The sequence below is a fragment of the Dipodomys spectabilis genome, unplaced genomic scaffold (assembly GCF_019054845.1).
Source record: "Dipodomys spectabilis isolate Male_0828 unplaced genomic scaffold, ASM1905484v1 ptg000097l, whole genome shotgun sequence".
Lineage (NCBI taxonomy): Eukaryota > Metazoa > Chordata > Mammalia > Rodentia > Heteromyidae > Dipodomys > Dipodomys spectabilis.
The window spans coordinates 3,162,922-3,190,304 of record NW_024870774.1 but is presented as its reverse complement, the minus strand read 5'-3'; the positions used below and the strand labels follow the sequence as shown (position 1 = coordinate 3,190,304).

At 51.6% G+C, this 27,383-nt stretch overlaps 3 protein-coding genes across 5 annotated transcripts; 1 reads left to right on the top strand and 2 right to left on the bottom strand.

Moving 5' to 3' along the window:
• The first annotated feature begins 558 nt into the window (after positions 1-558).
• Positions 559-4,198, top strand: Thtpa (thiamine triphosphatase). 2 transcript variants are annotated; one of them, XM_042686389.1, is made up of 3 exons: positions 559-834; positions 1,227-1,775; positions 3,357-4,198. In XM_042686389.1, the coding sequence occupies exons 2-3, from the start codon at positions 1,232-1,234 to the stop codon at positions 3,512-3,514; spliced, it is 702 nt and encodes a 233-aa protein (XP_042542323.1). In that variant the 5' UTR covers positions 559-834; positions 1,227-1,231; the 3' UTR covers positions 3,515-4,198. The 2 variants fall into 2 exon arrangements, with proteins under 2 accessions (XP_042542323.1, XP_042542324.1); XM_042686390.1 differs by lacking the exon at positions 559-834 and adding an exon at positions 940-1,107.
• On the bottom strand, positions 4,192-13,789 carry Ap1g2 (adaptor related protein complex 1 subunit gamma 2). 2 transcript variants are annotated; one of them, XM_042686386.1, is made up of 22 exons: positions 13,723-13,789; positions 13,116-13,320; positions 12,328-12,452; positions 12,046-12,187; positions 11,834-11,930; positions 11,587-11,663; positions 11,367-11,462; positions 10,164-10,244; positions 9,759-9,857; positions 9,552-9,607; positions 9,284-9,397; positions 9,017-9,157; positions 8,873-8,927; positions 8,668-8,790; positions 7,770-7,859; positions 7,553-7,680; positions 7,219-7,323; positions 6,373-6,499; positions 6,160-6,295; positions 5,085-5,248; positions 4,558-4,656; positions 4,192-4,473 (listed from the first exon to the last, which is right to left on the bottom strand). In XM_042686386.1, exons 2-22 carry the CDS (start codon positions 13,317-13,319, stop codon positions 4,372-4,374), a joined length of 2,361 nt encoding a protein of 786 aa, XP_042542320.1. In that variant the 5' UTR covers position 13,320; positions 13,723-13,789; the 3' UTR covers positions 4,192-4,371. The 2 variants fall into 2 exon arrangements, with proteins under 2 accessions (XP_042542320.1, XP_042542321.1); XM_042686387.1 differs by lacking the exons at positions 9,552-9,607; positions 9,759-9,857; positions 10,164-10,244; ... (5 more) ...; positions 13,116-13,320; positions 13,723-13,789 and having other exon boundaries at positions 9,274-9,391.
• A 370-nt stretch (positions 13,790-14,159) lies between these two features.
• Jph4 (junctophilin 4) lies at positions 14,160-22,606 on the bottom strand. Its single transcript, XM_042686388.1, is given in 6 exon segments — positions 14,160-15,704; positions 16,610-17,142; positions 17,432-17,550; positions 20,882-21,653; positions 22,224-22,594; positions 22,596-22,606. Coding segments are annotated over 6 exon segments (1,890 nt in total). The 3' UTR covers positions 14,160-15,620.
• Between the last annotated feature and the right edge of the window lie 4,777 nt (positions 22,607-27,383).

The following is a 27,383-nucleotide window of genomic DNA, read 5'->3' as shown; positions in this document are numbered from 1 at the left end:
ATGGCCTGCACTTAAATAGGCATCCATAAATTGCAGTGTCAAAGTCGGGGACTGGTATGTCATGCCTGTAATACTAACTACTCGAGGCTGAGATCTTCAGGTCACATCTCAAAGCCCAGGCAGAAAAGCCTGTGAGGCTCCCACCTCCAATAAGCCATCAGAAGTGAAGCTCTGGCTCAAGTGCAAAAGACGATCAGGGACAGCGCTCAGGCCCTGAGTTCAAGCTCCAGGACCGGAGCACACGCGCGCGCGCACACGAACAAAATTAAAAATGCAATGTTTGAGTAGCTTGTGTTTCAGGCTCACTATGTTGGAAGAGGCTGGAGACAGGGGCCATAGCTCCTTGTTAAACGAATTTCCTCTCTACTCTGCATCCCCAGTTTAGCTTTGGGTAGAGTCCCGCTGGCACTAATTGCAGCTTTCCGGTCACCATAGCGACGGGTGGGGAAAGCGTCGACTGCTCCCTTAGAACTACATCTCCCATCATGCAATGCATCGGACCTTAGGCTACCGCGCTAAGGCTAGGTCCTGAGACCCCGGCCGACTCCTGGGCTTCTGGAGGTATCGAGGCTGAGAAACAGAGATCAAGAAATGTTCTCGCTCGCCAGCCCACCGCGGGGGTGGCGGTCACCCAGTAGTTCTCTCGGACCTGGCCTACCCTCGGCACCAGCACAACGGGCCTAATATGGCCGCTGGTGCTGCGACTGGCCAGGCGCTCGGAGAGCCGAGCTGAGTTCCGGGGCCAGGGACTACTCCCGGCATTCCTCGCGGGTGTGGCGTGGGTTCCCCTCCCCCATCGCGGGTCCCGCGAGAGGGAGCCCCTCGAGCTTTCAGGTGAGACCCGAGCTCCTGCCAGCCAGTGCGGTGGCGAGGGAGGCAGGGGCGGGTCATCCTGGGTAACTACTCATCCTGGGTTGGCCTCCTGGGCGGTGAGGTAAAGGGAGCGTGGAAGGGCAATCTGCCACACGGCCTGCTCTCTAGGGAGCCTTTTGGATGGGGAGATCACCAGTAGTGGAAAAAGATTGAACGGAATACCTGTCACTGCTACCGTATCCTAAAAGCTCACAAACAGGGCCTGTGTCGCGACAGAGAACGCTCTTGAGATAAGTGTGTGCCTCCTAAGTTCATCCAAGGCTGGAGAGACAGGGCTTTGCTAAGCAGCTGCCATTCAGGGAATGTTTGTTGCAAATGTGGGTTTGATGATTGATTGCAGATATTTATTGCAGGTAACATGGCCCAGGGCTTGATTGAAGTAGAGCGAAAGTTCGTGCCAGGGCCTGATACAGAGAAACGTCTGCAGGAGTTGGGGGGCACCCTGGTACATCGGTTTACCTTCCGAGACACGTACTATGACACCACTGAGCTGAACCTCATGCGATCTGACCACTGGCTGCGACAACGAGAGGGTAGCGGATGGGAACTAAAATGCCCTGGAAAAGCAGCCATCCCAGGACCTCATACTGAGTACATAGAACTCACATCTGAACCTGAAATTGTGGCCCAGCTCCGTGAGCTGCTGGGCGCCGAAGAGCTGGGGGCTGGAAGTGTGGCTGCTGTGTTGGGTTCCCTGGGGCTGCAGGAAGTAGCTAGTTTTGTGACTAACCGAAGTGCCTGGAAGCTGATGTTCTCTGGAGCTGAAAAGGAGCCATTGCTCAGAGTAGACTTGGATACTGCTGACTTTGGCTATGCTGTGGGTGAAGTAGAGGCCCTGGTACATGAGGTGGCTGAAGTCCCAGCTGCTCTAGAGAAGATCCTCAGCCTCAGCAGCATGCTTGGTGAGGGTGACAGGCCCTTCTGGCATAACTTTGCTCCCTTTTCCTGGGCAGCACTTACTGGACCATATAGTGACAGGATTCTTTCTTTTTTCAGTGCCTTTGGTGGGGCTTGAATGAAAGGCCTTGCACTCTTACTTTGGCTCAAGGCTGGTGCTCTGCTTCCTGTTTTTTTGCTGGTTAATTAGAGATACTCTCATGGACTTTTCTGCCTGGGCTGGCTTTGAACCCCGATCCTGTCTCCTAAGGAGATCTGTCTCTTAAGGAGCCACTGACACCCAGTTTCTGGATTACCTTTATCACAGGATCTGTTAAAGCAATTTCCTCAAGAACCTAGTTTGCTTATAATTCTATCAAATCCAGTTTCCCTGCTTAATTTGAAATTAATGCTTCCATACCTTCATTCTAGTTATTCTGTCTCATTTAGTTCTCATACTTCTAGCCAGGTCTCCTTCAGTTCCATGTATTGATTCCCCGCTTTGACCCTTCCTTCCCCAAACTTTTATTCTTAGGTTCTCTCTTTCCTTCTTTCTTTCCTTTCTTTCTTTCTCTTTCTTTCTTTTCTTTCTTTCTTTCTTTCTTCTTTCCTCTCTCTCTCTCTTTTCTTTTTTTTTAAGAATCTTGCCATGTAGCTATTCAGGCCTTGAATTCAAGTTCCTACTGCCCAGCCTTCTGAGTGCTGTCATTACAGGTGTGCACCACCATACCTAGTTCTCCTTTTGCTCTCCTTTGGGTAACAGGCCAGAAACTGCATTTATGTGAGACAGTTGGGTAAGCTTTAGCAGATTTGTTTTATTGTTCCCATACTTAGTTCCCTTGTAGACCACTTATCCACACAAGTATGGGGTTGTATACCTCACAGGGCCTGACAGCTGTAGGATACTGTTTTGAGTTTTTCTAGTAACCATACAGAGTTTCAGAGGTGAGAATTCCCACCCCACAGCTCCAGCTGCTTCTTTACTTTTTATGTAAACTTTGGTTCCTTTGTGTACATCACTGCGGTGCTTCATTACCATGCTAATGAGCTTTGGCTTGCCTAGATAGGCTTTAATCTTGGTTGTAGGATAGGTGATAAATGAGACATCCTGTCTTCAGGGTGCCTGGGTATGTCTTCACAATTTCTCCTTTGCTGAGGCTAGGCTTCCCAGACACTCCTACTCAGTGGCTCTCTGTGAGGTCTCACCTCTATAGTCTCCTGAGGGAGTGGACAGGTTATAAAAGCTGGTTGAATGCTGGGTACCCGTGGCTTATGCCTGTAACCCTAGCTACTCAGGAGGCTGAGATCTGAGGATTATGGTTTGAAGCCAGCCCAGGCAGGAAAGTCCATGAGACTCTTATCTCCAATTTAACAGGAAAAAGTCAGAAGTGGAGCTGTGGCTCAAGTGGTAGAGTGCCAGCCCTTAAGCAAAAAAGCTAAGGGACAGTACTGGCACACAAAAAAGCAGCAGGTTGGATGGTATTTAGAGTATCAGGGCTGCCTTCAAAACAACTTTGGGATCCTGGCTGAATGGGCGGACAGCCTAGTAAAAGCACATTCAGTGGCCCCTCCATTGGCTTCTTTCCTTACTGTTCTATTGCCTGCAGGTGTGCCAACACAGGAGAAAGCACCTGCCAAGCTCATCGTGTACCTACAGCGCTTCCGGCCAGAGGACTATCAGCGCTTGCTAGAACCAACACTTTCAGAGAAGCCACGAGGGGCTAAGCATTCGGACAGGAGCCTGGACTACAATGTCACTTCCTAGAAGGGGATGGGAATTCTGGGTCTTGGTGGCACACATCTGGGCTCACTGTGCCAGATCTCTTTCAACAGGGCCTCCTCTCTGTCAACTCTGCCTGTTCTTTCACCCTCTCCTCAGCTACCCTTCCTAAAGCTCTCCCTGGCTGCTGCTTCTCCCTCATCCGTCAGATGCAATCTGTGGGCCGCCCCTCTCCCCTGGCCGCTAAGCAGCCTCCATTGATTTCCGCTCGTGTTTATAGGATTTCCACTTAGCCGTGATCAGTAGTTAAGCACAGGAAAATCCCTTGCCACCCCCCCTCCCTTGGTCGATGCCATTGATTCTGCCAGCGGCTCCGAAACTGCCTTACAGCTGAGTTGGAGATGAGGGGAGGCAGTAGGGATTTCCCTGCCTTGGGAGGTAGGGAATAACAGCAAGGTAGGGGAATTGGTTGGAAATTCCTGTTATGAATCCAGAAATTCTGTTTTGATATGCTAGTAGGCCTAGTCCTGATCCAGAGAGAAGTGCTTCCTGTGGCACTTTAACCGCAAATTTATTTCCTGACCCAGAGAGGGGCAGAGAGAAAACCATTGTTAAGACAATTTCCCAAGGTTCCAGAAGGACTCATACTTCTGCTTGCATCAGGAACCTCTTTGCCCTTGCAGTTATTCATATACATTTTCCATCTCAAATATACTGAAATGTGGCTTTCTACTTCCCTGTGGCTTTATTTGGCTTTCATTATTTATGGGGGAATACAGACCTTCCCCCCACCCCCACAGTTTTGCAGTGGTAAATGCAGGGACAGAGTGCCACCTGCTGGTGGCCCACAGGTAGGTTCTTAGTTGCTGAGGCCCCAGGGTTCCAGGGATGAGAACAGATAGTTACTGCCATGTCTCCACAGGCAAGTTGTTCACTTCAAAGATCTCCTGCACTGAATGGCCAAGGTGGTTGTAGGTGAGGCGTAGCTTTAGCCGCAAAGGGGCCTAGGAATGGGAGAGCAGAGACCAGGGTCAGTTCCCCTCACTTCTTCCATCTTGTAGTCTTAGCCACAGAGCTCTGGAACTCACCTTGTTAGGATTGAGGATTTTGAAGAGCTGGGTGATGGGAAGGCCGCCCTGAGCTGGAACTGTGTTCCCACTTGGGGCCTGTAGCTGCAGCTGCAAACTCTTCACATGGGAGGTTTGGGCAGAGCACAGTAAGGCAGCTGATTGTCTGGGCTCAGACAACAACATCATACCCAGTAGTCTCCCCTCCCCCCCCTTTTTTTTTTGCCAGTCCTGGTGCTTGAACTTAGGGCCTGAGCACTGTCCCTGAGCTCTTTTTGTTCAAGGCTAGCACTCTACCACTTAAGCCACAGTGCCACTTCTAGCTTTTTCTGTTTAAGTGGTACTGAGGAATTCAACCTAGGGCTTCATGCATGCTAGGCAAGCACTCTACCACTAAGCCACATTCTCAGTCCCCCCAATCCCCTTCTAACTGCCCAAATGTACAAACACTCCTTTCCCATCTCATTCTGTTCCCCACACATGGTTCTTCTACTTGGTGTTTTTCCTTGGTGCTCCTAGACCACCTTGGAACCCTGATTTTTACAAACCTTGGGCACAGCTGCCTGACAGATGAAGTGGGTAACATCACCCCCTGAAGAGTTGGTGGTGGTGACAGTGATTAAGAGCAATGAAGGGGTTTCCGGGGGTCGAATGAATGACATATTGAGTTGTACTCCCTCACGCTCAAATACCTTGAGATTGGGAATGGGTGCTAGAGTGGGGAAAAAGAGGCAGATCAGTGTGCAGGCTTGACATAACCCATTCATTCACTCAACAAAAGGAGTAAACATTTCTTGGCCCTGATGGCTAGTGACAAAGTAGACAAGAAGCTTAGGTTGGAGCTGACAGTCTAGGGGTAGAGAGGAGCAAATGACAAAAGGTGAAATTATCTGATTGTGATGGGTGCTAGGAGTGAAATAAGACAGAATAACTTGGAAGAACCTAGTGGTAAGGGAAAGCAGTTAACAGTTCAGCTGAAACCTTAAAATGAGCCAACTTCGAGGTGCTGATGGCTCCTGCCTATAACCCTAGCCATTCAGGAGGCTGAGATTTGAGGATCATAGTTTGAAGCCAGCCCAGACAGGGAAGTCCATGAGACTTTTTTTTTGGCGGTTGTGGAGCTTCAGCTCTGGGCCTGGGTTTTGTCCCCTGAGCTCTTCAGCTCAAGGAAAGCACTCTACCACTTTAGCTACAGTGCCATTTCCCATGGTTAATTGGAGGTAACAGTCTCATGAACTTCCCAGACTGGCTTTGAATTGCAGTCCTCAGATCTCAGCCTCCCGAGTAGCTAGGATTACAGACGTGAGCCACCAGCACCTGGCTGTGAGACTCATCTCCAATTAACCACCAGAAATTTGGAAGTGGTGCTGTGGTTCAAAGTTCAGGGACAGTACCCAGGCCCTCAGTTCAAGCCCCATGATGGACCAAAAAAAAAAAAAAAATCCCCCAAACAAAACCCCAAAGGACAAAGAAAACACTGAAGATTGTCCAGGAGGGGAAAGGCCTGATTGAACTTTTGCCTATGGAAAAGGGAATGGGAAGAAGGCATACAGATGGAAAAGACCTCAGTCCTTAGCTTAGATAAACAGTATCTAAGACATTTTCCCCTTTGCTAAGGCTTACCTGGGGGTAAAGGTACACAGGGAAGGTCAAGGAGGTTTACTAAGGCACCCTCTGGGGAAGGATCCAGAAGAGGAGGATGCTGTGTGTTCCCAGGAGTGCCATCCAGGAGATCTAGGAGATCCAAAAGCTTGGAGGCCTGGGGAAGAAACAGGGTCACAGGTGGGCATGGAAAAACAAGCAAATCTCTCACATCAGGGCTTCCAGCCTTCTCACCTGGGGCTCCGGAGGGGCAGGGGCTGCCTCCTCTAGAAGCTGGGCTGCTGTTTGCCTTTCCTTTGCTTCCTCTTCAACCTGAGCGCCACCTCGCTCCATGAGAGGCATCTTTTCAAGGATCGCTGCCCTGAGTGGGTAGAGTATAAGTGTTCCTCTGTGTGATCCCTGGGTCTTCACAAGAGGCATCCAGGATGAGGGGTTAAGAATACAGGGTATCCTGGGTATATACATAAGATAGCCTGCTCTTGTTTTTCAGATGAGCAAGGAGGCTGGGAGCCAGCTTAGCGTCAATGGGAGGTGAGCACCCTTGATACTAGAATGGGGCATTGGATTTTTTGTTTGTTTTTGTTCGGTCATGGGGCTTGAACTCTGGGCTTGGGCACTGTCCCACGGCTCTTCAGCTCAAGGCTAGCCCTCTACTGCTTGAGCCACAGCGCCACTTCTGGCTTTTTCTATTTATGTGGTGCTGAGGAATTGAACCCAGGGCCTTATGCATGTGAAGTAAGCACTCTACCACTGAGCCACCTTCCCAGCCCACATTGGATTTTTTGTTTATTTTGTTTTTGTGACTGCTGGTTCACAGGCTCAAACTCAAGGCCTAGGTGCTGCCCTTAGCTTTTTTTTTTTTTGCTCTAGGCCAGTCTTGAGCACTTGAGTACACATCTTAACTTCTGGCTTTTTGATGGTTAAGTGGAGATAAGAATCTCACAGATTTTTCTGCCCAGCCTGGCCTGGAACCACAATCCTCAGATCTGAGCCTCCAGAGCATCTAAGATTACAGGTGTGAGCTAGCAGAGCCTCGCTGAATTTGGGAAAAGGCAGGGGTTTGGGATTTGATGGACGCACCTCATGTGGTCATACTTTTGGAAGAGTGTGTTATACTCCACAGCCCGTTGCTGCAGCTCCACATCTAGGCAGCTCCCGTAGATAGACACCACCTTGCGGATGCGGCTGGGGCACAGCGTGGCATGTGAGTGGCAGTGGCCTTACCCTGCCCTTCCACTCCAGAAGGTAGCAGAGAAGGGAAACATGAGGATACACCCAAGATAATATGGCTCAAAAGCAAGAACCTAAGGACTGGAAAGGGGTCAGCATACAGGGAAGGAGTGTCTAGTGACGGCCCGATGAGCGCAGTGAAAAGTAAAGGGACTTCTTTCAGGGAGCTGGGGCCCCTTCTTACTTGTTGTCTCCCTGGAGCCTGGTGCTGAGCTTCATGAGCGCTGTGAGGGCATACCCTCGGGTGGCTGGCAGCGACATGTGGGACTGCAACACTGTTTCCAGTAGTGCCAAAATGTCCTCCTCTTCTACCTTTGGTGTGAAGAACAGGCATTGATCTCGGGTCTAGCCCTGCCTTCGTGACAGGTCCTCCTCACTGTGCCTCCCTGTAGAGGTTTCACCTGAAGCGGCTCAGTGTCCTCACAGTTTCCCTCCACCAGAAGGTCCCCATATTCCCCGATGCACCAGGCTGCCACCTGTACCAGTGGTTGCTGTGTGGGTATAGAAGCATTGCCAGATCAGTATCTGAGGGTCCCTTCCTCTTTCCCAGACCCTGCAACATTCCAGGCAGGAGGAGGGAACCTTTTTTCCTGCCAAGGGCCATTTGGATATTTATAACATTACACAAAATTCTCAGTATAGACAGATGGGCAGTGGGCTGCCAATGAGAAGCTAATGAGAATAAATGCCTGTTCACCATGTACTAAATGATTTCACAGGCTTTATATAGCTCACTATATGTTCCCCACCCTTGCAAGTTTAGGCAGTACAAAGATGGGAGCTGGCAGAGTAGGGGGGAAAATAGTTTACCTAGTGTCTGTACTCCTACTGCCACCTGGTGGTAAAGCATTACAACTACATAGCTTAACCCCATGAGGGAGAGTTGAGAGTGTCCCTCTCAAAAAAGAATGGGTTCTGCTGATTCTACTTAAGAGGGAAAAAAAGGGGGGGGTAATTGATATTGGCTGGCACCTGTTAATATCTATAGCATTCAGGATAACAGTAAAACCTCGCACATGCAACAAAGCTTCTTATCTATCTCATTTGGTCCTCCAGATAGCTTTAAGGATACAGGAGGACAAGACTGAGTTTATAAAGCCTATTAATCAGTTGGGGTTTCACAGCCAGTAGGCACCAGGAGTCCAGATGTTTTAATAAGAGGTCGACTCTGTCCTGGAGCATCTCCTGAACTAAGTCGACAGCTGTGAGGTAAAGGGCAACAGTTTAGAATCCAAGTAGGGAGGAGGCTCACAAAGGGCTGAGGGAGGCTGCACAGGCCTGGGGAGGTGGAAATGGCACCTGGGAGATATCTTCTGCCAGAGCACTGTATAGGCGGCGCACAGAATAGGCATGTAGCTCCTGGGCCCCCCCAATCAGCTGGGTCAGGTTGGCTACTGCATCATCCCGTACATGGGTGCCTGCCTAGGGGGTGGGAGAGGAGTATGGACATTAATATGGTGAATGCAGCTCACTCCCACCCAGTTCAGACTGGTCCCTGTCTCACCTTTGTCAGCACATGCAGGATGGTGTCTATGTGCCACCGCTTGGTTGGAGCAAATCTAGGGAACATTACTTATCAGTTCTGATATCAGAACACGTGTTCCTTCCCAGGCGGCACCCTCTGCTTCCTGGGAACCTGTCACCTCACCTCTCTGCAGCCAACAGGATACCTGAGGCACAATCAGCCCGTAGGTCAGGGGGACAGGATTCCAGAAAGGCCTGCAGTTCCTGCATCATGGCTCTCACATTGGAGCTATTCACCAGTGCCAAGCTCAGCTCCAGGGCCCGCCTGGCAGGAGAAAGGTGTCTATGCAGGTAGATGGAGTAACCTTGCTGTATGCCTCAGGCCCTCCTTTTGCCCAGGCAGTGATTCTTTTTAGCCTTTTTTTTTTTTATCCCCTATACCTCTGCTCACCGGCTGAGGGAGGCATCAGTTTCTTGCAGACATTCTACCACCACGGGCCGATGCCGCTGTACAGCGCTGTGATCTGACTGCACCAGCCGCAGCAATGATGTCAGAGCAACATACCTGGTCAAAGTAGAAAGGCATTATCACGCACAGAGCCACCTGCCCCAGTATCCTTGCCTGTACCCAGACCAGGAGTAAGAAGGCGTGGGATCAGGAGGGAGAAATGCAGAGGGTCAGTGGTACAACCTAGCCAGATATTGAGGATGACCATTACCTAATGTTCTTATCACTGTTGAGCAGGAAGCGGCCAAGAATGTTGACAGCTAGAACCTACAAGGGCCAGAAGGTGGGGACAGTCAGAGAAGAAGCAATCTGCTCATCCAGGAGACCACACAGCACAAGAGCACAAACTAGGGATGAGGGAAAAGCCAGTGCCCAGGCCTATGTCTGGCTGGGAGTAGGGGGTGGAGGTGAGGGATACCCGTAGGCCAGCTGCAGAGCGGATGTCCATGATTGTGAGTACTGTCTCAAACAGGACTGCACTGCCCGCATTTCGGCTAGTGTCTGTGTTGGTGGCCACCTGTAAAAAGGGAGAGCAGATGCATTTATGCAAGGCCCTGTTCTCACCTACCATTTCTTCTATCCATCTCTCTATCGTCTTAACAGAGTTCCCTGACACCCATTACATGCCAGGGCCAGACATGGAAGAGGGCAACAGCATGACAACACACTGTGTCTCTCCTTCCTGGAGTTCACTGGCTTGGGGTGGAGGGGACAGAGGGGTATTCATACAGCTGCTTTGTGGTTGAGTGGTCATGTGAAGGCCGCCTGAGTGAGTAGACCCAGAGCGATATGCTGAGGTTGTGCCCCTGCACCCAGCTCCCACCTGGGCCAACAAATCATTCATGGTCTCACTGCTTTCCTCGTGGTTCCGGCCCAGGATCCGAAGTAGACGAAGTATCTGGACCTGAGGGTGGGTTAAAGATGAAAAGGTAGAGGGGAGTTCACAGGACCAAGAGTTGTGGGATGAGGAGAAAAACCTAATGTTGAAGATGGCATTGTGAAGGGTTGGTCTGGCTAGTCCCTAGAGCCTCCTGCCCCTGCCTCTCACTTCTATAGGTCCCAGTGTCAGGAATATAAGGCCAGGCAGGTTTAGGAAAGGCATTTTATATTGTTCTCTTCCCTTCTTTCCATTAAAAAAAATTAATATACTTTCTGGGCCTGGGCACTGTCCCTCAGCTCTTCAGCTCAAGGCTAGCGCTCTACCACTTGAGCCACAGCACCACTTCCGACTTTTTTCTTTTTGCTTATGTGGTGCTGAGGAATGGAACCCAGGGCCTCATGCATGCAAGGCAAGTGCTCTACCACTGAGCCATCTTCCCAGCAAAATTAATATACTTTTGTCAGTTGTGGGGCTTGAATTTGGGGCCTGGGCTCTTTCCCTAAGCTCCTTCACTCAAGGCTAGCACTCTACCACTTGGAGCCACAGTTCCATATCCAGTTTTCTGGTGTTAATTGGAGATAAGAGTCTCACAGACTTTTCTGCCTGAGCTGGCTTTGAGCCACGATCCTTGATCTCAGCCTCCTGAGTAGCTAGGATTACAGGTGTGAGCCACCAGCACCCAGCTTCCTTCCCTTATTTTCTGACTTTCCCCTAATCCCACTCCAACCCCAGTCCTGGGACAACCAGGGCAATCTGGGATGATTGTGTGTGTGTGTGTGTGTGCGTGCGCGCGCATGCATGTGCACGTGCGCACGCACACTGCTCCTGGAACTTCTCAAGCTTGGCTAATGCTCTAACACTTGAACTATAGCTACACTTCTGACTTTTTTTTTTGGGAGGTGCTTATTTATGATAAGAGTCACAGACTTTGCTGCCTGATCTGGCTTCAAACCATGATCTCAGCCTCTTGGGTAGCTAGGAGTACAGGTGTGAGCCACCAGCACCAGGTAACCATGGCAATCTTGAAGTCACTCTCCTGCTCAAGACATTGACTGAGTCAGAGTATTTTGTGGGAGGTGACCACTGGCTATGGAGTTACTGCTAAGCCTTCTGTTTCAGGGATACAACAAGAAAAGCTCAGCCCACCTGCAGGAAGGGGTCGCTGACACCAGATATGCTGTGTTCTGTTGAGTATCCTGTTGTTACCAGAGTCCGGAGGATCTGTACCAGCTGGGGTACCACCTAGAGGGAGGCCCACATCCTTGCCTGGGCATTCCTCCTCTTCCTCTCAACATTAAGTCCCCCCATTCCTCTCCCACTACCCATATCTTTACCAGGCCCAGGGCCTGCCCCTTCACCAGCCCACCTTTCGAAAGTGCCTGAGGGCTTCAGGGCTTCGTTCGCAGAGCTCCATGATCAGCGTGATGGTACCCAACAGGACGCCTGGGGTCAGGGAGGGGAGGTGAATGGTAGGTTGGGGCCTGGGAGTGTCAACTGCATGTATGTTTGTGTGTATGCTAACCTTGTCCTATGAGCTGGTGCTCCTGACCTGTGTTTTGCTTCTGGTCTATGGCCAGACCTAAAGCAGAGTATGGGGAACCCTATGGCCTTACCGTGGTGGCGCTCATGAAGCAGTTTGGCACAAGGTGGCAGGAAGATGTTGGAAAGTTCTGGGACCTTCCGGATCATGTGCACTGCAGTCAGAATAGCCTGCAGAGGTCAGAGGCCTCAGACAGAGCAGGGAGGTCCAACAGGCTGGACTCCTCAACTTCACTGTATGGCAGACCAGGGAAGTTTCCAGAGAGGCAAGAGTTGTGCATCTCACCTTCTTGCGCACATAAGGGCTGGGTTGTAGGAACAGCTTCTCCACCTCCGTGGCCAGATCCCGGCACATTTCAACAGAGCCCATAGTGCACAGAGTACACAGGGCCAGGCCTTGGATTGGCTGAATCCCTTGGCTTAGGTCACTGCAGGGTTGGGAGGATGGTTAGTTGTGCCTCTTGAGAAATCTCCTTCTTCCCAGCATCTGCACCAGGCAGCCCCTTAGAATTTTACAATGCCCCACTCTCCCATCTCCCTGATTTCAAGTGACCCAGAACCCTCTCACTTCTTGATGCTGTTGGTAATGAGCAGGTGAGCATCGTGCCTCTCATCCAATAGAAGCATGGCCCCCAGGTAGCCCACCCTCTTGTCTGTGAATCTGGGGGAGGCGATCAGTTTCAGGCACTCCATCTACAGGGAAGGGGAGTAGACCCAGAAGGTCAGGGGTGAAACCAGAGTCACTAACATCCCTGTTCCATTCTCCTCCCTCACCTCTGGTTGCGGGGCACCACATCCCATCACTTTCTCCTCAACCAGAGAAGCTTAGGAGATTCAGGCACCAGTGGGTGGTTTCAAGGATCTAGGAGTGGAGGATGGGAGAAGCGAGGAGGTGCCCTCCACGGAGCTAACCAGAAAATAAAGGGTTTGGGGGCAGCTGACCAATAAAGGTTGTAATGGGCTGTAAAAAGGTTTTCAGGGCCAGGCGCTGGTGGCTCAGGCCTGTAATCCTAGCTACTCAGGAGGCTGAGATCTGAGGATCGAGGTTCAAAGCCAGCCCAGGCACGAAAGTCTGTGAGACTCTTATCTCCAATTAACCACCAGAAAACCAGAAGTGGCGCTGTGGCTCAAGAGGTCCAGTGCTTGCCTTGAGCTGAAGAGCTGAGGGACAGTACCCAGGCCCAGAGTTCAAGCCCCACAACCGAAAAAAAAAAAGGGGGGGGGTGGAGGGGTGTTTCACAGTACAGTGTGAGGGTTTAGGAGTTGTAGAACGAAAACAACGGGGCACAAGAGGGTCCACGACCATGTCCCACTAGTGTTCCTCAAGCTCCAGAACAAGGTATCTGGGGCTGGTACCTGTCCAAAGTGGGCGGGGTAGCCTAACATGTGGACGTAGAGCAGTTTGGCCAGCTGGCGGTGCCTCTGCAGAGGGTCTCCATCGCGGAAGGACGCCCGAATGTGGGCGCACTCCTTCTGGATCACTTCCCGCTCCTGGGCCTGTGTCTTGGCCCCGCGAATCTCCTCGATGAGGTCCTGAAGCGTCAGCGAAGGGCCCACCATCCTGCGGGCAGCGCCCGGGAGTGGGAAGGGCTTTATCCCTTTCTCGCAGATGGCCGAGCCCTGCCCTGTGCAAAGATCTCAAGGACGCGGAACCCACCCGCTAGCTTAAAAGTGAACCCACGTTCACTGGCCCCACCTAGGTCTCACATCTCATCCCCATCTCACGCCCAAAGGAGTCCCCACTACGCATGCGTCCCCGACTAGGCGCCCACGCCTGTTCCCGCGGAGCATGCGCCAGAGCCCCGCCTATTTCGTCTTCCCCCTTTCCTTCCCGAACCTGGTATCCCATCCTCAACTCTGCCAATCCTTTCCTCCCAGGACCCCGAGCGATGACTCCTGCGCGATCCCGCCCCGCAATCGCAGGTCGGGACGGCACCAGTTTCCCCGCCCCGGGACGCCTCACCTGGCTTCGTTCTCTACTCCGCTCCAGTACCCCCCAGCGCTTCCTGGTTTGGGGCTGCTCGGGGGGGTTGGGCTTGGTCGTGTCCTTCCTTATCCCCGCCCATACCACGGGGCCCCGCCCTGCCTGGGTCGCCCTACGGAGCCGTCTGGAGTTGTCTGACCTTCAGCCCCAGGCTTTGGCGCATTGGGGAAAAAGCTGTCTTAAATAGCCATTAGGCTGGTGGGACAGCAGGCCTACAGCCCCCCTTCCCCCCTCCCGCCCCCCCCCCCCCGAGGCTTCCTGTTACCCCCACACCATCTGGAGAGCCCAGAGAGCTTGGGTTGGAAACCATCGCACTCCAAAGGAGATGACAATCTCCCACCCTTTTTTTTTTTTTTGAACTTTTTTATTAATATATTTTTTTTTTGTTAAATTTCTTTGTATTTTTTTTTTCCTGCAAGACTTGGTGTTGGCGGCACTGTTGTATAACTTCAATCCCAAATTCCATGAAATAGAAATCAGAAGTAAAGGTTGAGAGGGGAGGAAGGAGGGAGGCAGGCCAAGGAGTTAACAGAGTTTGGACTAGAAAAAAAAGAAGTGGGTGTGTATGGTGGGCATTCCTGGGCTGGGCCATTCCGTGAGGGAGGGGGTTGGCAGGCAGCTGGCCTCTGCCTCATGCAGGGGAGGGAGAAATGTTCCCCTGGGGACTCTACAGTCCCCTTTTCCTAGGGCTTCCTGTCCCCAGGGGAAAAGCTAGTACCAGAGATCAGCCACATCCTGGTACACACACCTTCAAATAAGACCTCTCTTCTGATCTTTGACTCCCACCTCTGCCCTGTCTGGGAAGTGTAGTGTTGGAGACATCAGCTTCCTTTGATCCTTTCTAGGTTGTTTTCCCATTTCACCAGATTTTAACGTGATGGGGGAAACCCACTGGGAGACTAGTAGACTTGCCACAGCTGCTGCTGTTGCTGCCCATCCAGCTTCTCTTATCATTCCTGGGTCCATCTTTCAGAAATACCTTCCCCACCACAGCCACCAGAGCTGGGAATGGTGCCCTGGCTCAATGCCTCTAACCCTCTGCAGTAGATGTGTCTTCTTCTGGCCCCTTAGGAATTTAATCAAAGGCCACAAGTGAGTCCAGACCACAGAAGCATAGAGGTCAGTGGTAGAATCTGAGAGGGGTGGGCTTGGCTGTATTGAATACTTTTGTTCCTCTACACATTGCTCTTGGCATGCCATGGCATCCTCAGTGGCCATCCTTGGGGTTCAGAAGAGGGATTGGCTACTGAGGAAAGAAAGGGAAAGTCTAGGGAGTTTATTCCATTGTTCACTTCCCTTTACTCCCCAGAAAAGGTTCAATTTAGGCAAGAACCTAACTGGGTCCTGGGAGGTGAGATAAAATCCTCCAAGGTAAGGGTAAAGATGGCTCCTCCAGCTTTTCATTTGGGCCAGGAAACTACAGGGGCTCAGCTAGTACCTAGTCCTGCATTCAATTAATCCTTCTCCATTTTCTTCCTCCACTCAGGAGACTCCTCAGGATACCAACCCCCCACCCTCATCAAAGTTTAGGTTTAAAGAAACGTTGGGGAGGGCATGGGGGCAATGGTCTGACTTAGATTTGTATGCCTCAGAGAAGAAAGCAACTCTGAGAGAGAAAAGCCCTTCATATGTAAACAATCTAGAGAAAGAAGGGGATGGGGTAGAGAAGGGAGCAAGGAAGACAGATCCAGAATAAATGAGATAATCCAAAAGAAGAAAGGGAAAAAGTAAGACAAAAATAAAGGGGCTCAGAAAAGAAAAGATGGAGAGAAGGAAAGATAGGAGAAAACACAACCAGGAGGAGGGAAAGAGAAAAAGGCAGGTCAAAGGGGGTAGAGAGGCAAGTGACCAAGCCAGAAAGAGGCCAGGAAGTTGCCTCAGGTGAGGAGCTGGGAGAACAGGAATGCCAGGCTGAGGTCCAGGAGGGCCACGGCTCCCACCACCAGGGGATTGGCAGCTCCCTAGAGAGAGACAGGGAAAAGCAGTCTCAGTCCCTGAAGACCAAGTCTCGTCTAAGTTCCACCTACTGGCCCTGGCTTTGTTGGCAAAGCTGAAGGGCCCTGTATACCTCTGTGTACAGCCAGAGCAGGGCAGTCTCTGATCTTTGTTTCAGATTGCAAAACATCCTCTTCTCCCAGGCAGGGCCCCACCTTTGCTCTGGTACTCTCAAGATAGGGACAGCCCTTCCCCCACCATTCTCCTCCCACCAGCACATCATGTGGGCAAGGCAGAAGGTGCCTGGCCTTAGTAGCAGACATTGGCAGCAGCAGCCCATACTGCAGTAAGGCAGAGGGATGAAGGGTGAGGATGTGGTTGCTAGGAGACAGGAGAAGGCTCCAGACCAATCAGAGCAGAGAGTTCTGAGGAAACTCCACCTTTCTCAGTTTTCTGCTCTCTCCACTCCTCCATTTCTCTTCTTCCCAGAGAGGGAGGGAGAGTGAGGGTAGGGAGGGAACAATTTTTTCCTTTTTTTATTTCTGGGCACCAAAGACAGAAAGTGCGGAGGTGGGGGTGGGGGTGGAGTAGGAAACTGGGAGCTGAAAATGATATGGAAAGAGAACAGGAAAAAAAAATGTTCTGATTCTACCATTAATTATTAGTTTGTAACCAGGGGCAAGACACTCTTAAGTGCTCTGGACCTCAGTTTCCCCACTATCATATGAGGGAGTTGGACTTGAAGGTCTCTAGGGTTCTTTCCAGCTTGAAAGTTTCCTTTTTTTTGAAGTGGGATATTGTCCAAAGCTGACCAGGCAGAGCAAGCTGAGTCAAAATTAAAGCCCCCCAGGAGATCAGACAGAGGTCTAAAAAGAGTGGGAGGCAAAGCTTTAAAAAGAGGGCACGAAGAGGGGAAAAAGGGGTATCTCACCGGCTGGGCAGGCCTCTCAGTTGCAGCAGGCTCCTCCAACTCTTCGGTCAGGCACCCAGCATCAGGACCCCTTGAGGATGGGTCCCTCAGGACCGGTGTGGTGACAGGCTCAGACTCCAAGCCCCCTGGGCCCCTCAACTTGGGCAAGGGCTCTTCATCTTCCCCTTCCTCCTCTCGAAGGCTTACTGAACTGTCGCTGCAGCCTCCCAGGAGTGGGGATCCATCTCTGGGCCCTAGCCTCTGCATTCCAGCCTCGTCCTCAGCCTCATAGCCAGCTAGTTCTTCTACCTGTTCGCCTGGCCCCCCCCACTCCTCAGGCCAAGATTTGGGGCTGGAGAAGGGACCCCAGTCTCCTCCAGGAGGCAGTGGACTGCGGCAGGCAGGGGGTCGCCAGGGTTGGCGGGAGGAGGCAGGGCTGCTGGGTAGCTCAGGAGAGCCCTCTGAGGGGGTCAGTCCATTCTCGTAAACCCCGGGGCTGTCCTCATCCAAGGGCTCTGTGTCGGAACCTTCTGAATCCTGCCTGGGTCTGCGGCCTAGGCAGGAACAGCTAAGAATCAGTGGGGCCTCAATAACTGGAGACTTAGAGAGCTTGAAGCTTTACCCTGATAAGTATCTTTCAGGACTTTGGTACCCCAAACCTCCCATCACCCTAACTCATAAGTTCCCAGGACCACTCCCCAGACAACTAGGCTTGACCCTACCCTCTACCCTTTGACCTTTCCCAGTCCCTAGAACCTTAGGGAGCTTCCCACCCCTTCTTCATGCATGAACCTCTCTAGATCCCCAGAGGCTTTTCTTTTCCCTAGGATGCCCACACCTTACCTGGGGCCTCTAGCATGGGCTGTAAGTCCTGGGCTATCAGTTTGGCCATCCGTGCTGCCTCCACAGCCTTCTCAGCGACACTGCTGGCTGCCACTGCTTTTAGGAGAGCATCTGCTGCCCTGTCAGGCCCCAAGGATAAGAAATTAGAAAGTCTTCCCCCATTTTAAATAAGCACTTGCTCAGATGCTCCATCCCTCTCCCCATACTCCTACCATATTCTTCTGCTGTGAGTTCACCTCTGGAGTCCTCAGCCTTCCTTGCTCTGCCTGCTGCTCCCCTCCCAGGCAGGCCAGGCCACCATCCCCTTTAGTTTCCCCTTTCAGACCTGAGCTGTTTGCTGTAATCACACCTTCCAGCTTCTCTCACACTTTTCTGTCCTTGCATACTGTAGTAACACTTCCTTCTTCCAGCCTCAGGGCCAGGTGCTGCTTGAACTGTTATTCCATTGCTGTCCTGCTCTTTGCCCCAGTGAAACTGGAGCCTTCCTCCGTTTAGCATGTACTCTGTAGTACCTCTTGGAATTTTCAGTAATGCCTACTGCCTGCTTTGCAGTACTCTTCTGTTGTCAAGGCCTCCAGAGCCCCCTGGAGTCACATGCCTTCCGGTGGGGTTCAGGGTGCTATCCTGTTACCTTGATCTTGTCCTAGCAGTTTCACCTCTCCCCAACCTAGTTGTTCTCAGCTACCCCCTCTTTTCCCCTTTCTACTGTCAGCCCTCTAATTTAATCCTACCTCTTCTAGTATAGAAGAGTATTATCTGGCCTCTCCTTTGTCACTGCCACTGTTCCCTGACCCTGTGGCTCTGGAGTTGGGAGTAGGGCTGGGTTGTCCCTTTTACAATGATCATAGTCCCTCTCTTTACCAACATGCTTTCTCAACATGGTGATTATACCTTCTGGGTAAGCATTTAGTCTCCTTTCCACACGTCTCTCCCATCATGCTCTACTCTTTAGGTACAGATCACCTGAAGCATTGTCAGTCCTTTACCCATTATAGTTTCTCAGTTTTCTCTCTAATTTCAGATGTGTTAATTTACCCTTCCCTTTGCCCTCTGCGATTTATCATAGATGGCTTAGAATCATTAAGTTAATTCTGTAATCCTGATTGAGATGTGGTGCAGAGATAGTGGTGATCAGATGTGCTTGTCACAGGTCTAGTCTATTTGGCTTAGAAAGGCAGTCTGGAGGAAGTGGCGCCGTAGCTCAAGTGGTAGAGCGCTCGCCTTGAGTTGAAGAACTGAGGGACAACGCCCAGGCCCAGAGTTCAAGCCCCACGACTGACAAAAAAAAAAAAAAAAAAAAAAAAAACTATATAGAGCACTCAGAAAGGCAGTCTGGAACTAAGGTCTGGTGATGTCCAGTGTAGTGTTAGGTTCACCTCTTGTTTATGTACTTTAGAAGACACGGTCAGCTTCCTTCCCTCCAACCTCTGAAAATCAAGGCGCTTTAGAGCCTACTTTGGAGAGATTTCAGATGTTGTTCTGTCAGGGCTTTCCAACTGTATATGACTAATCTTGTCCTGAAACTGAGTTGATCTCAGGGTTCCAGGCAGATGTGAGGATCAAGATTTGATACTGCTTGTTTGCACTGAGTTCTGATGAAGGCTGTACAACTTGCAAGAAACTGTGTTTTTATAAGTGGGAGGTGTACACAATCATGTCCAGGCAGTAGACTTAATCTGCACTCAGGCATCAAGTCAGATTGAAGCTACCTGGCAGATGCACCTGATGCTGAGGCTCTGCTGTTTCCATGGCAGCCAGTAGCCAATGAGAGTTGCTATGCCTGTTTCTGGGGAGACCAACCAGCCTCCTCCCACTGCCTGATCCTCTAGTTACTGAGATCAGTTTTTTTCCTGCACATGCCTCCACCCTATCTTGCCCAAAATGTTCTCTGGGGCTCTGACCTCCCATTTTCCTGGTTTAAGGTCTGCATTCTAACACCATTATACATAGATACATCTAAAGATGCACAGTCTACTCTAGATCTACTCTAGATTTGACATGTGTATGTCATATACACATGTATGTATGTATATACACCCACCCATCCACACACACTCAGGCACACCCACACCACACACCCACATAAACACACCAAAGCACATAAAAACCTATCACTCATTATACCAATTCATTGGAGCATATTTGGAATCTCCTAATCTCTGGCCCTCCGAAACAGTTGCAAATTTCAACAAAATCCCTAAATTATGCCCTCATTCCATTTATTTATTTAGACTTTTTTTTAGACAGGGTCTCACTATGTATCCCAGGCTGGCTTTGAACTTTCAATACATCTGCCTTATTGGAATTAGGAAGGCATGCATCACTACACCTGGCTTACATCGTGTTTAAAGATCATCCAATATATAAAAATTCAAATGCGTAAGTTGTATAAACCAAGGGCCCATGAATCCTATTACAATTTCTTTTTGTTGTTATCTTTAGAGCTGTGCTATAGATTTCAGTAGTCCTAAGACATGGGTGCTAGTAAACACTTGGAATTTGGATAATCTAAATGGAAATGACATGCTGCAAGTATAAAATATACACTAGATTTCAAAGACTTATTTCAAAAGAATGCAAATTCTCAGTAATGTAATACTGATTGTGAGTTGAAATGGTATTTTGAAAATAGTAGTTTAAATACATTGTTAAATTCATCTCATCTGCTCTTTTTTTCTCTCTCTCTCTTTGTGGGCTGGTACTGGGGTTTTGAACTCAGGGTGTCATGCTTGCCTCATGCCCTTTACCTCTCCTCTCCTAGCCACACCTCCAGCCCTCTTTTCATTTAAAAAAATGTAGCTAGTGGAAAACAAAATTACACATTTGGCTTACATTATATTCTTATTGGTTCTGCAAGGTTCCTGATTCATGGAAATTCAGTCTGATTTACAGAAAGAAAATCTTACTAGCCTCCTCCCCTTAAACCTTTACCACTTGGGTAAAAGAAAACAGAGGAGGTAAACCTGGAGGAGACTAGTTTTTCAGGTGTGTAGTTCAGTTGTCCAATCTAGACCTCCTCAAGGACCAAGGTTGAAATGGGCTGGGGCTGGAACCCATTCAGGAAGGGATTGTTGGGCTCAGGACAGATGCTCTCAACTTGAGGCTTTAAGCCTGGAGGGGCTGTGAGAGGAGGAAGACTGGGGACTTGTCTGTGTTCCAAGAGGTTTCTGGGCCTGCACAATGCAGAGCTCCTTGCTACACCCACATAGATACACATCTCCACACAAAAGACATTGAGACACACAGTCTTACACCACTTCCCTGCAATACCCGGCCACCCACAGTTACACCCACACCCACCTGTAGCCTCAGATATAAACAGCCCATATTCCAAGACTACCACTGCCTGGCCTTAGGCCTACTGTTCCCCACCAAGTCCTAGGCCTGGAGTCTTGGTCCTCCCTTGGACACCCCTCCCCTATCTCTGTACCCTGTACACCAGATGCCCACCTGGCAGCAGCAATTTCCTGGCGCTGGCGGGCTGCACTCACGGCTCGACGGGCACCCTCCACAGCCCTGTCCACTTTCTCCTTGACTTTGCCCCGCCTAAGGGCCAGAGGCAGGAGGCTGCGGACGCGTCCTCCGTGCACCAGGCGATTGCGCTTGTACTTGCCCTCCTCACGCGAGCCGTCGGGGCGGGTGGTGCGCCCGTAGCCATGCCGCCTGTTGCCCAGCCACTCGCCCTCGTAGCGCAGCCCGTTGGAGCGCTGGCTCACTCCGTAGCCACTTCGCCGATCGGCGCGCCATTCCCCGGCGTATACCTCAGTGGCTGAGCCCTCGATGAGGGTGGGTGGCACAGGAACTGGGGGCCCACTGGCCTCGGAGCCTGGGGGTCCTGTGCTGCCCACTTCGCTGCTCACCTCGCTACGCAGGGATCCCCTCTTGCTGCCTAGGGAACTGCGGCGCCCGCCAGCCCTGAGCCCACTGAGCAGCAGAGAGCGGCGGAAGAATCCACCTGCGGCCGGGGTGCGCTTCCGGGAGGACGCCCCGTCGGGGTCCCCGGGCCCAGCCAGCACGAAGCCTCCCCGGGAGCCCGAGGCTGGGCTGCCTCCCTCGTCTCCAGGGAGGGGCAGGGGTGGAGGTGGCGTCGGGGGGTCGCTGTGGCCTGAGTCCAGCGAGGTGCGGCGAGGTGAGCGCAGCAGCGCCGCCTGATGGTAGGGTACACTCTGGCGCACCCCATAACCATGGCGCTTCCCGGCCTGCCACTGGCCCTGGTAGGTGCCTGTCGGTGGATAGGAGTAGGAGGAAGTGTCAGAATCCCTCAAACCCAGCGATCCCCCCCCCCCACAAGCCCAAGTGTCAGGTGGGAGTGGAGCCTGGGAAGGGCCTTGGGAGCTGGGGCCAGGCCAGTCTGGGTTGGAAGGTGTGGGAGAGCCAAGGAGACAGGGAGCAGGAGAAAGGGGGAGGGACAGACAGGCCTGGGTGTGAGAAAGGCCGGAGGCCAGTGTAAGGGACAGGCCGACGGAGGATGTGTATAAAATGGACATAGGACAGGCAAACAGGACCACGAGGTACAGGCTGATGGAGGAGGAAATAGAAGAGAGAGGTCAGGCCAGTAGACAAGGGGAGGTGCGAGGCACAGCTAGATTGGGGAAGGAAGCGCAGGCTGGAGACAGTCGCAGAGGGAGGCCTGAGGGTGGTGCTGGTGGGAGAGATGGGGGCTGAGAAGGGGAGTCTTCATGGAACAGAAAGAGGGGCGCAGAGGGGGCACCGGGCTGGGGAAGGGGCACGTGGGCCGGGCTGGCGGGAGGTTCATGCGGATGAGCAAACCGTAGGGGGCCGCGCCCCGCACCTCCGTCGGAGTAGGTCTCGGTGCCGTAGCCATCCTGGAAGCCGTCCTTCCAGAGCCCGGCGTAGCGCAGGCCGGACACGCTCTCCCACACGCCGCTGCGCCCCTTCAGCCCGCCCAGCCACTCGCCGCGGTACGTCCAGCGGCTCTTGCGCTCCACGCCCAGCCCTTCGCGCTTGCCCTGCTGCCAGTGGCCTTGGTAGCTGTGTCCGCCGGGCCCCGTGAAGACGCCCAGCGACTCGAAGCCGTGCGCCCAGCAGCCGCTGTACTCGCCCTGGGCGCCGGGCCCCGTGCACACGCCGTAGCCATGTGCCCGCCCCGCCTCCCAGCCCCCCACGTAGCAGCCCCCGTCGTCAAAGTCGAACTTGCCCCCGGGGGACATGCATGTAGTTCGCGCGGCCTCAGCCCCCCGGCGGCTCAGCGCATCCTGGGGCTGGAGAGCCGGCTGGGGGCTTGGGGGCCGGGCGCGGCCTGGAGGCGGGGGCAGTTAGACTGGGGCTGGGCGGAGGGGCCCCAGCGCGGGCAGACAGGGCCGGACCCTCATCCTGAGTGGCTGCGGAGAAAAAGGGGAGCAAGTGGAGAGCAAGGCCCCTCCTCTCTGCCCGCCGCTCCCTGGCCGGTAGCTGTGGAGCAGCAGCACCGCCCCCTGGCCCACCCCACCCCCCATTCGGCAGCACCTTCCAGCATCTCCCTTTGGGAAGATGGGGAAACCTCCGCGCCCCCACCCCAATCTTCCCCAACTTGTAGAGGGCTCCTCCCAGGACTTGGGGCCCCAACCCTAGGCAGGAGTCCTACTTTTCCAGCCTAGTGTGGATGGCGGGGGGGGGGGGCTGGGGGGGGGTGGGGGGAGGCTGGGCAGAGTCGGAGGCCACCTGCGTTCTTGTCATTAGTACCCCTCGGCCCTGTTCCTCCGGTTTTCTTAGCAAACGGGGGTGGGGGGGGTGAAGGGAGAAGGTACGGGGAGGCCAGAGCCAGGTGGGTAGATGGCTCTTGGGGAGAGGATGGGGATGGAGGAAGCTCTGTAGGGAGAAAGCCGAGGGTGGGGATGGGCAGCTGGGCAAAAGGGAGGGGGCAGGTTACTCACCATGTGGGCTGGGGCTCAGGCTGCCTCCCAGGCACAGCATCCATGGCTGGATACCTCCACTCCCACCTCACCCGGATCAGCCAAGCCCCCTCCCCTTCCGGAGAGGCTGCTCCAGCCAGAGAAGAACGGCGGAGGAGCGGAGAGAGCCCCCTGTCTTGTCTTCCCAGCTGGAGGAGCAGGCTAGTGGGGTGGGGGGTGAGTGGCGGCAGGGGTGGGGGGAGATGAGAATAGTGTAGGGGGAAAATCTGCCTTGGTTGAAGATAGGGAAGAGGAGCTGGGAGCTGGCTGGGAAGGGGGGAAGGGGCTATCAAGAGGGGAGTGTTTTTATTATTTTTTTCTTCCTTGGTTGGGAGAGGAAAAAAAAAATCAAAATTCCGATTCCATCCCAGCACAAATCAATGTTTGCTCCATCCCAGCATCACGGGGGAGGCTGGGCCAGGCAGATTTAAAGGGGCAGAGAGGAGCGAGGAGAAGTGGGGAGGAGAGTCTGTGGCGATGATGGGGGTGGAGGGGGGAAGTCCAGGTAGAGAAGGAAGGGCTCTTGCTAACCCCGGGGTGAAGGATGAGGCAGGTGGAGAGGAGAAAGAGAGGTACCGAGACCCCCAGTGTGGAAAGAAACCCTAGCATGCGGGCGGGGAGTGGGGTGAGGCAGACGGGAGGGGAGAGGAGCTAGGGGGAGGAGACTGATCTGAAGATGGGGAGGCAGGGGGAGGCCAGAGCCAGGCGGGGGAGGAGAGATGTCGGTGAGGCCGGGAGAGGGCGCGAGGAATACAAAGAAAGAAGTGCAGGGGTGACAGCTAAGAAGGGGAGAGAGACAGCCGGCCTGGGAGACAGGAAGGAGACCCATTCTAGTGCTGATGAAGGATGGCTAGGAGAAGAGAAGCAGGGGAAGAGGACAAGAAACAGATATGGAGGGAGACCTAGGGGCTGAAATAAGGATTGTGATGGGAGGGAGAAATCTCTGCAGGGGAAAGGGAAGGTGCCGGTATAGAAATCCAGTCAGGAGGAGCCCAGATTGAGGCAGGAGGGCCGGAAGTGGTGTTTGTGGAGGACCCTGGGAGAGGAATGAACCTGCCAGCTGCTTGGACAGAAGCCAGGAGGCATCTTAGGGCATTGATGCTTGCTTGTATCCAGTCAACCCACTGCCCTCCCTAAGAAAGCTCTGGAGGGGGACCTCACCCTCTTGTACCTTCCAAGGAAGGTTGAATTGAGGCCCTGACGGGAGCTCACCTTCCTAGCTGTTTCTCCCTCAGTTGTCTGAAGGTGGCCGAAGGGTGTATTGCTTTTGATTAGGGAAGGGGGGATGTATCAAACTTGGTGAAGCCTTGTGTATTTGGAATCTTCACTTTTATAAACATGGAAGCAAAGATACATATCACACACACACACACACACACAAAAGACATATTTGGGCAAGCCCTTAGTGTGACAAAGCCCCTTTCAGCCCACCATCCCTGTGTCCCTATCCAATCTCCAGAGAGGGAGCACATTCAGCCTTAATGGTTACAAACAGAACCTCAGCCTCCTCAGATTGCATCCACTTCTGTCTCTTAACACCTAAGTGTTTGGAAAGGACACTGTTCCATTATGCACAACAGGGTAAGTAGAAAATTGTGCCAGTGCTAGGGCTTGAACTCAGGGCCTCATGTTCTCTCACATGGCTCACTGCCACCTGGCTACCGTTTGAGCCACACCTCTACTTCCCTCTTTTTGCTGGTTAATTGGAGATAAGAGTCTCGGAATCTAAGTCCTTATACCTCAGTCTCCTGAGAGTTGCTAGGATAGTACTCATGAGCCATTTGTGTCTGGCTCAATTGCTTTTATTTTCATATAAGGCCTGTACTTTCCATTACTTGCTCAACACCATCCCTGATTTTATAGAGAAGAGAATTAAGGCCCAGGCCCAGGAGGGGAAGTCATGCACCAGAGGCCACACAGCAGAGCTGGCAGATAGGATTAGAACATTCCAACGTGTGTGTGTGTGTGTGTGTGTGTGTGTGTGTGTATGCGCGCGCACGCGCGTGCTGGGTATTGAATTTAGGGCCTGGGCAAAGCACAGACGATATTACTAACTGACATTCAACTTCAGATTATTTGAGTCCTGTAATATGTCCAAGGATTCCATGTGCTTTGAAGTCTCCCATAGACTCTGGCTCCATTTTGAATACTTTGGTAAAATGAAGAATATAAAGATTGTAATAAACAGGATTTCCCCTGTATTTCCTAAAAAATATGGTGTTTGTCTAAATATTTACATGAGGAGAAACCTGTAGATTTTAAGCCTTTGGAGCATGGATTTTATTTTTCTTTTTTTAAGACAAGGACTTGCCATATAGTCTAGATTGGTTCGGAATTTGTGATTCTCCTTCTTTAGCCTATAGAATGGGGAGATTACAAGCATACACCACTGAGCCTAGCAGAGAACACATATTTTAAGTGATTGGCACAAAACAATGCAACTATGGGTTCCCTTGAGACATGACAATTGGTGGAGCATTCATTCATTCACTTATCAGATGTCTACATAGTTTATTGTATATCAGGTACATGTCCAAGATTTTATTTTATTATTTTATTTTTGTTGGTCATGGGGCCTGAACTCTGGGCCTGGGCGCTGTCCCTCGGCTCTTCAGCTCAAGGCTAGCACTCTACCACTTGAGCCATAGCGCCACTTCCAGCTTTTTCTGCTTATGTGGTGCTGAGGAATCGAACCCAGGGCCTCATGCATGCGAAGCGAGCACTGTACCACTGAGCCACCTTCCCAGCCCCAATGTCCAAGATTTTATAGTAGAGTTTCCTACCTAATAGAGAACATGACCATCAAACAATTCTATTGTGGTTAGTACCACAACAAGTTCATAGGTTGGAACAGAGAATGAGGATGGAACTTAGCTTTCTGTGCTGGCTCCCTGGAAAGAGGCAATCCAGACGAATCCACAAGAGAACTCTGGGGCAAGTCCTATTGCAGAAATATCAGCTCCTTCCTTGTCGACAGAGTGACTTGTCCCTAAGATTCTCCTTCTCTCCCAGAAAAGAGGGAAAACATGAAAAGAAAAATCAACATATGGGTCTGGAAGACCATGTCCTATATGGTTATCTGTTTGTTTTTTGAGACAACATTTTGCTATGTGGCCCAGGCTGACTTCAACTTGCTCTGTATTTTCTGAGTGCTTGGATTACAAGCATTCAACACTATGCCCAGCCTGGAAGTTGGGATGTAGTTCCTTGTTTATAGGGTGATTCTATATTGTACACTGAGCTGCAAGTTAAGGTTCAGGGTTCGATGAAGTTATAAAGTAATCTTGAAGAAGAGTAACCTGGAAACTGGTGCCAGTGGCTCATAACTGTAACCTTAGCTACTTAGGAGGCTGGGATATCAGGATGACAATTTAAAGACAGCCTGGGCAGGAAAGTCTGTAAGACTCTTATCTTCAGTTAACTAGGAAATAGCCCGATATGGAGCTATGGCTCAAATGGTTGAGAGACAAGCCTTGAGTGGAAAGAGCTAAAGGAAAGAGCCCTGGCCCTGAGGCCAAGCCCCAGTAGCAGAAAAGTAAAAATAAAAAAGAATACCCTGGAATGTATGGACCACAGTCCCAGGCCCTCAGATCTTTCTGTGGACTGGATGTCCTTTTCTCCTCTGTTCTAACAAGTCCCCCAGTCCTATTTGTCACAGTAGGGACACTTTTTACCCTCAGAGTGATCAGTTTGCTTTGCCACAATTTATCAATGGTCAAGTGTCACAGAGAAGGGAACTAATGTAGATGAAGCAGCCCTGTGCTTGGAGCCAGATGCAGTGTTTGGCACTCTTATTTGTATGACCTCATCCAATCCTTTCACTAACGCTGTAGCTGAGCAATCTAGGCTAGAGGCCAAAAGCTGGACTTCCAAAGATGAACAATCCTGAGCATATTATCTAGTTTTTCTGAGCTTGTGTATCTCCAAAATACGAGTAACATAACTGACTCCGAGGATTGAAATGGTTGTGTATGAACAGTACTATGATAATACATGGAGGGAAACCACCTGGCATTGTGTTCAGTCCATGTAAATGTCAAGAAAATAGTGGCCTGAAAAAT

Coding starts and splice junctions, on each gene's coding strand:
- Thtpa (XM_042686389.1), top strand. CDS start 1,232: ATGGCCCAGGGCTTGATTGAAGTAGAGCGAAAGTTCGTGCCAGGGCCT. Junction 1,776..3,356: donor CAGCCTCAGCAGCATGCTTG/GTGAGGGTGACA, acceptor TATTGCCTGCAG/GTGTGCCAACACAGGAGAAA.
- Ap1g2 (XM_042686386.1), bottom strand. CDS start 13,319: ATGGTGGGCCCTTCGCTGACGCTTCAGGACCTCATCGAGGAGATTCGC. Junction 8,928..9,016: donor ATCCTGTTGGCTGCAGAGAG/GTGAGGTGACAG, acceptor AATGTTCCCTAG/ATTTGCTCCAACCAAGCGGT. Junction 6,500..7,218: donor CAAAAGTATGACCACATGAG/GTGCGTCCATCA, acceptor CTACCCACTCAG/GGCAGCGATCCTTGAAAAGA.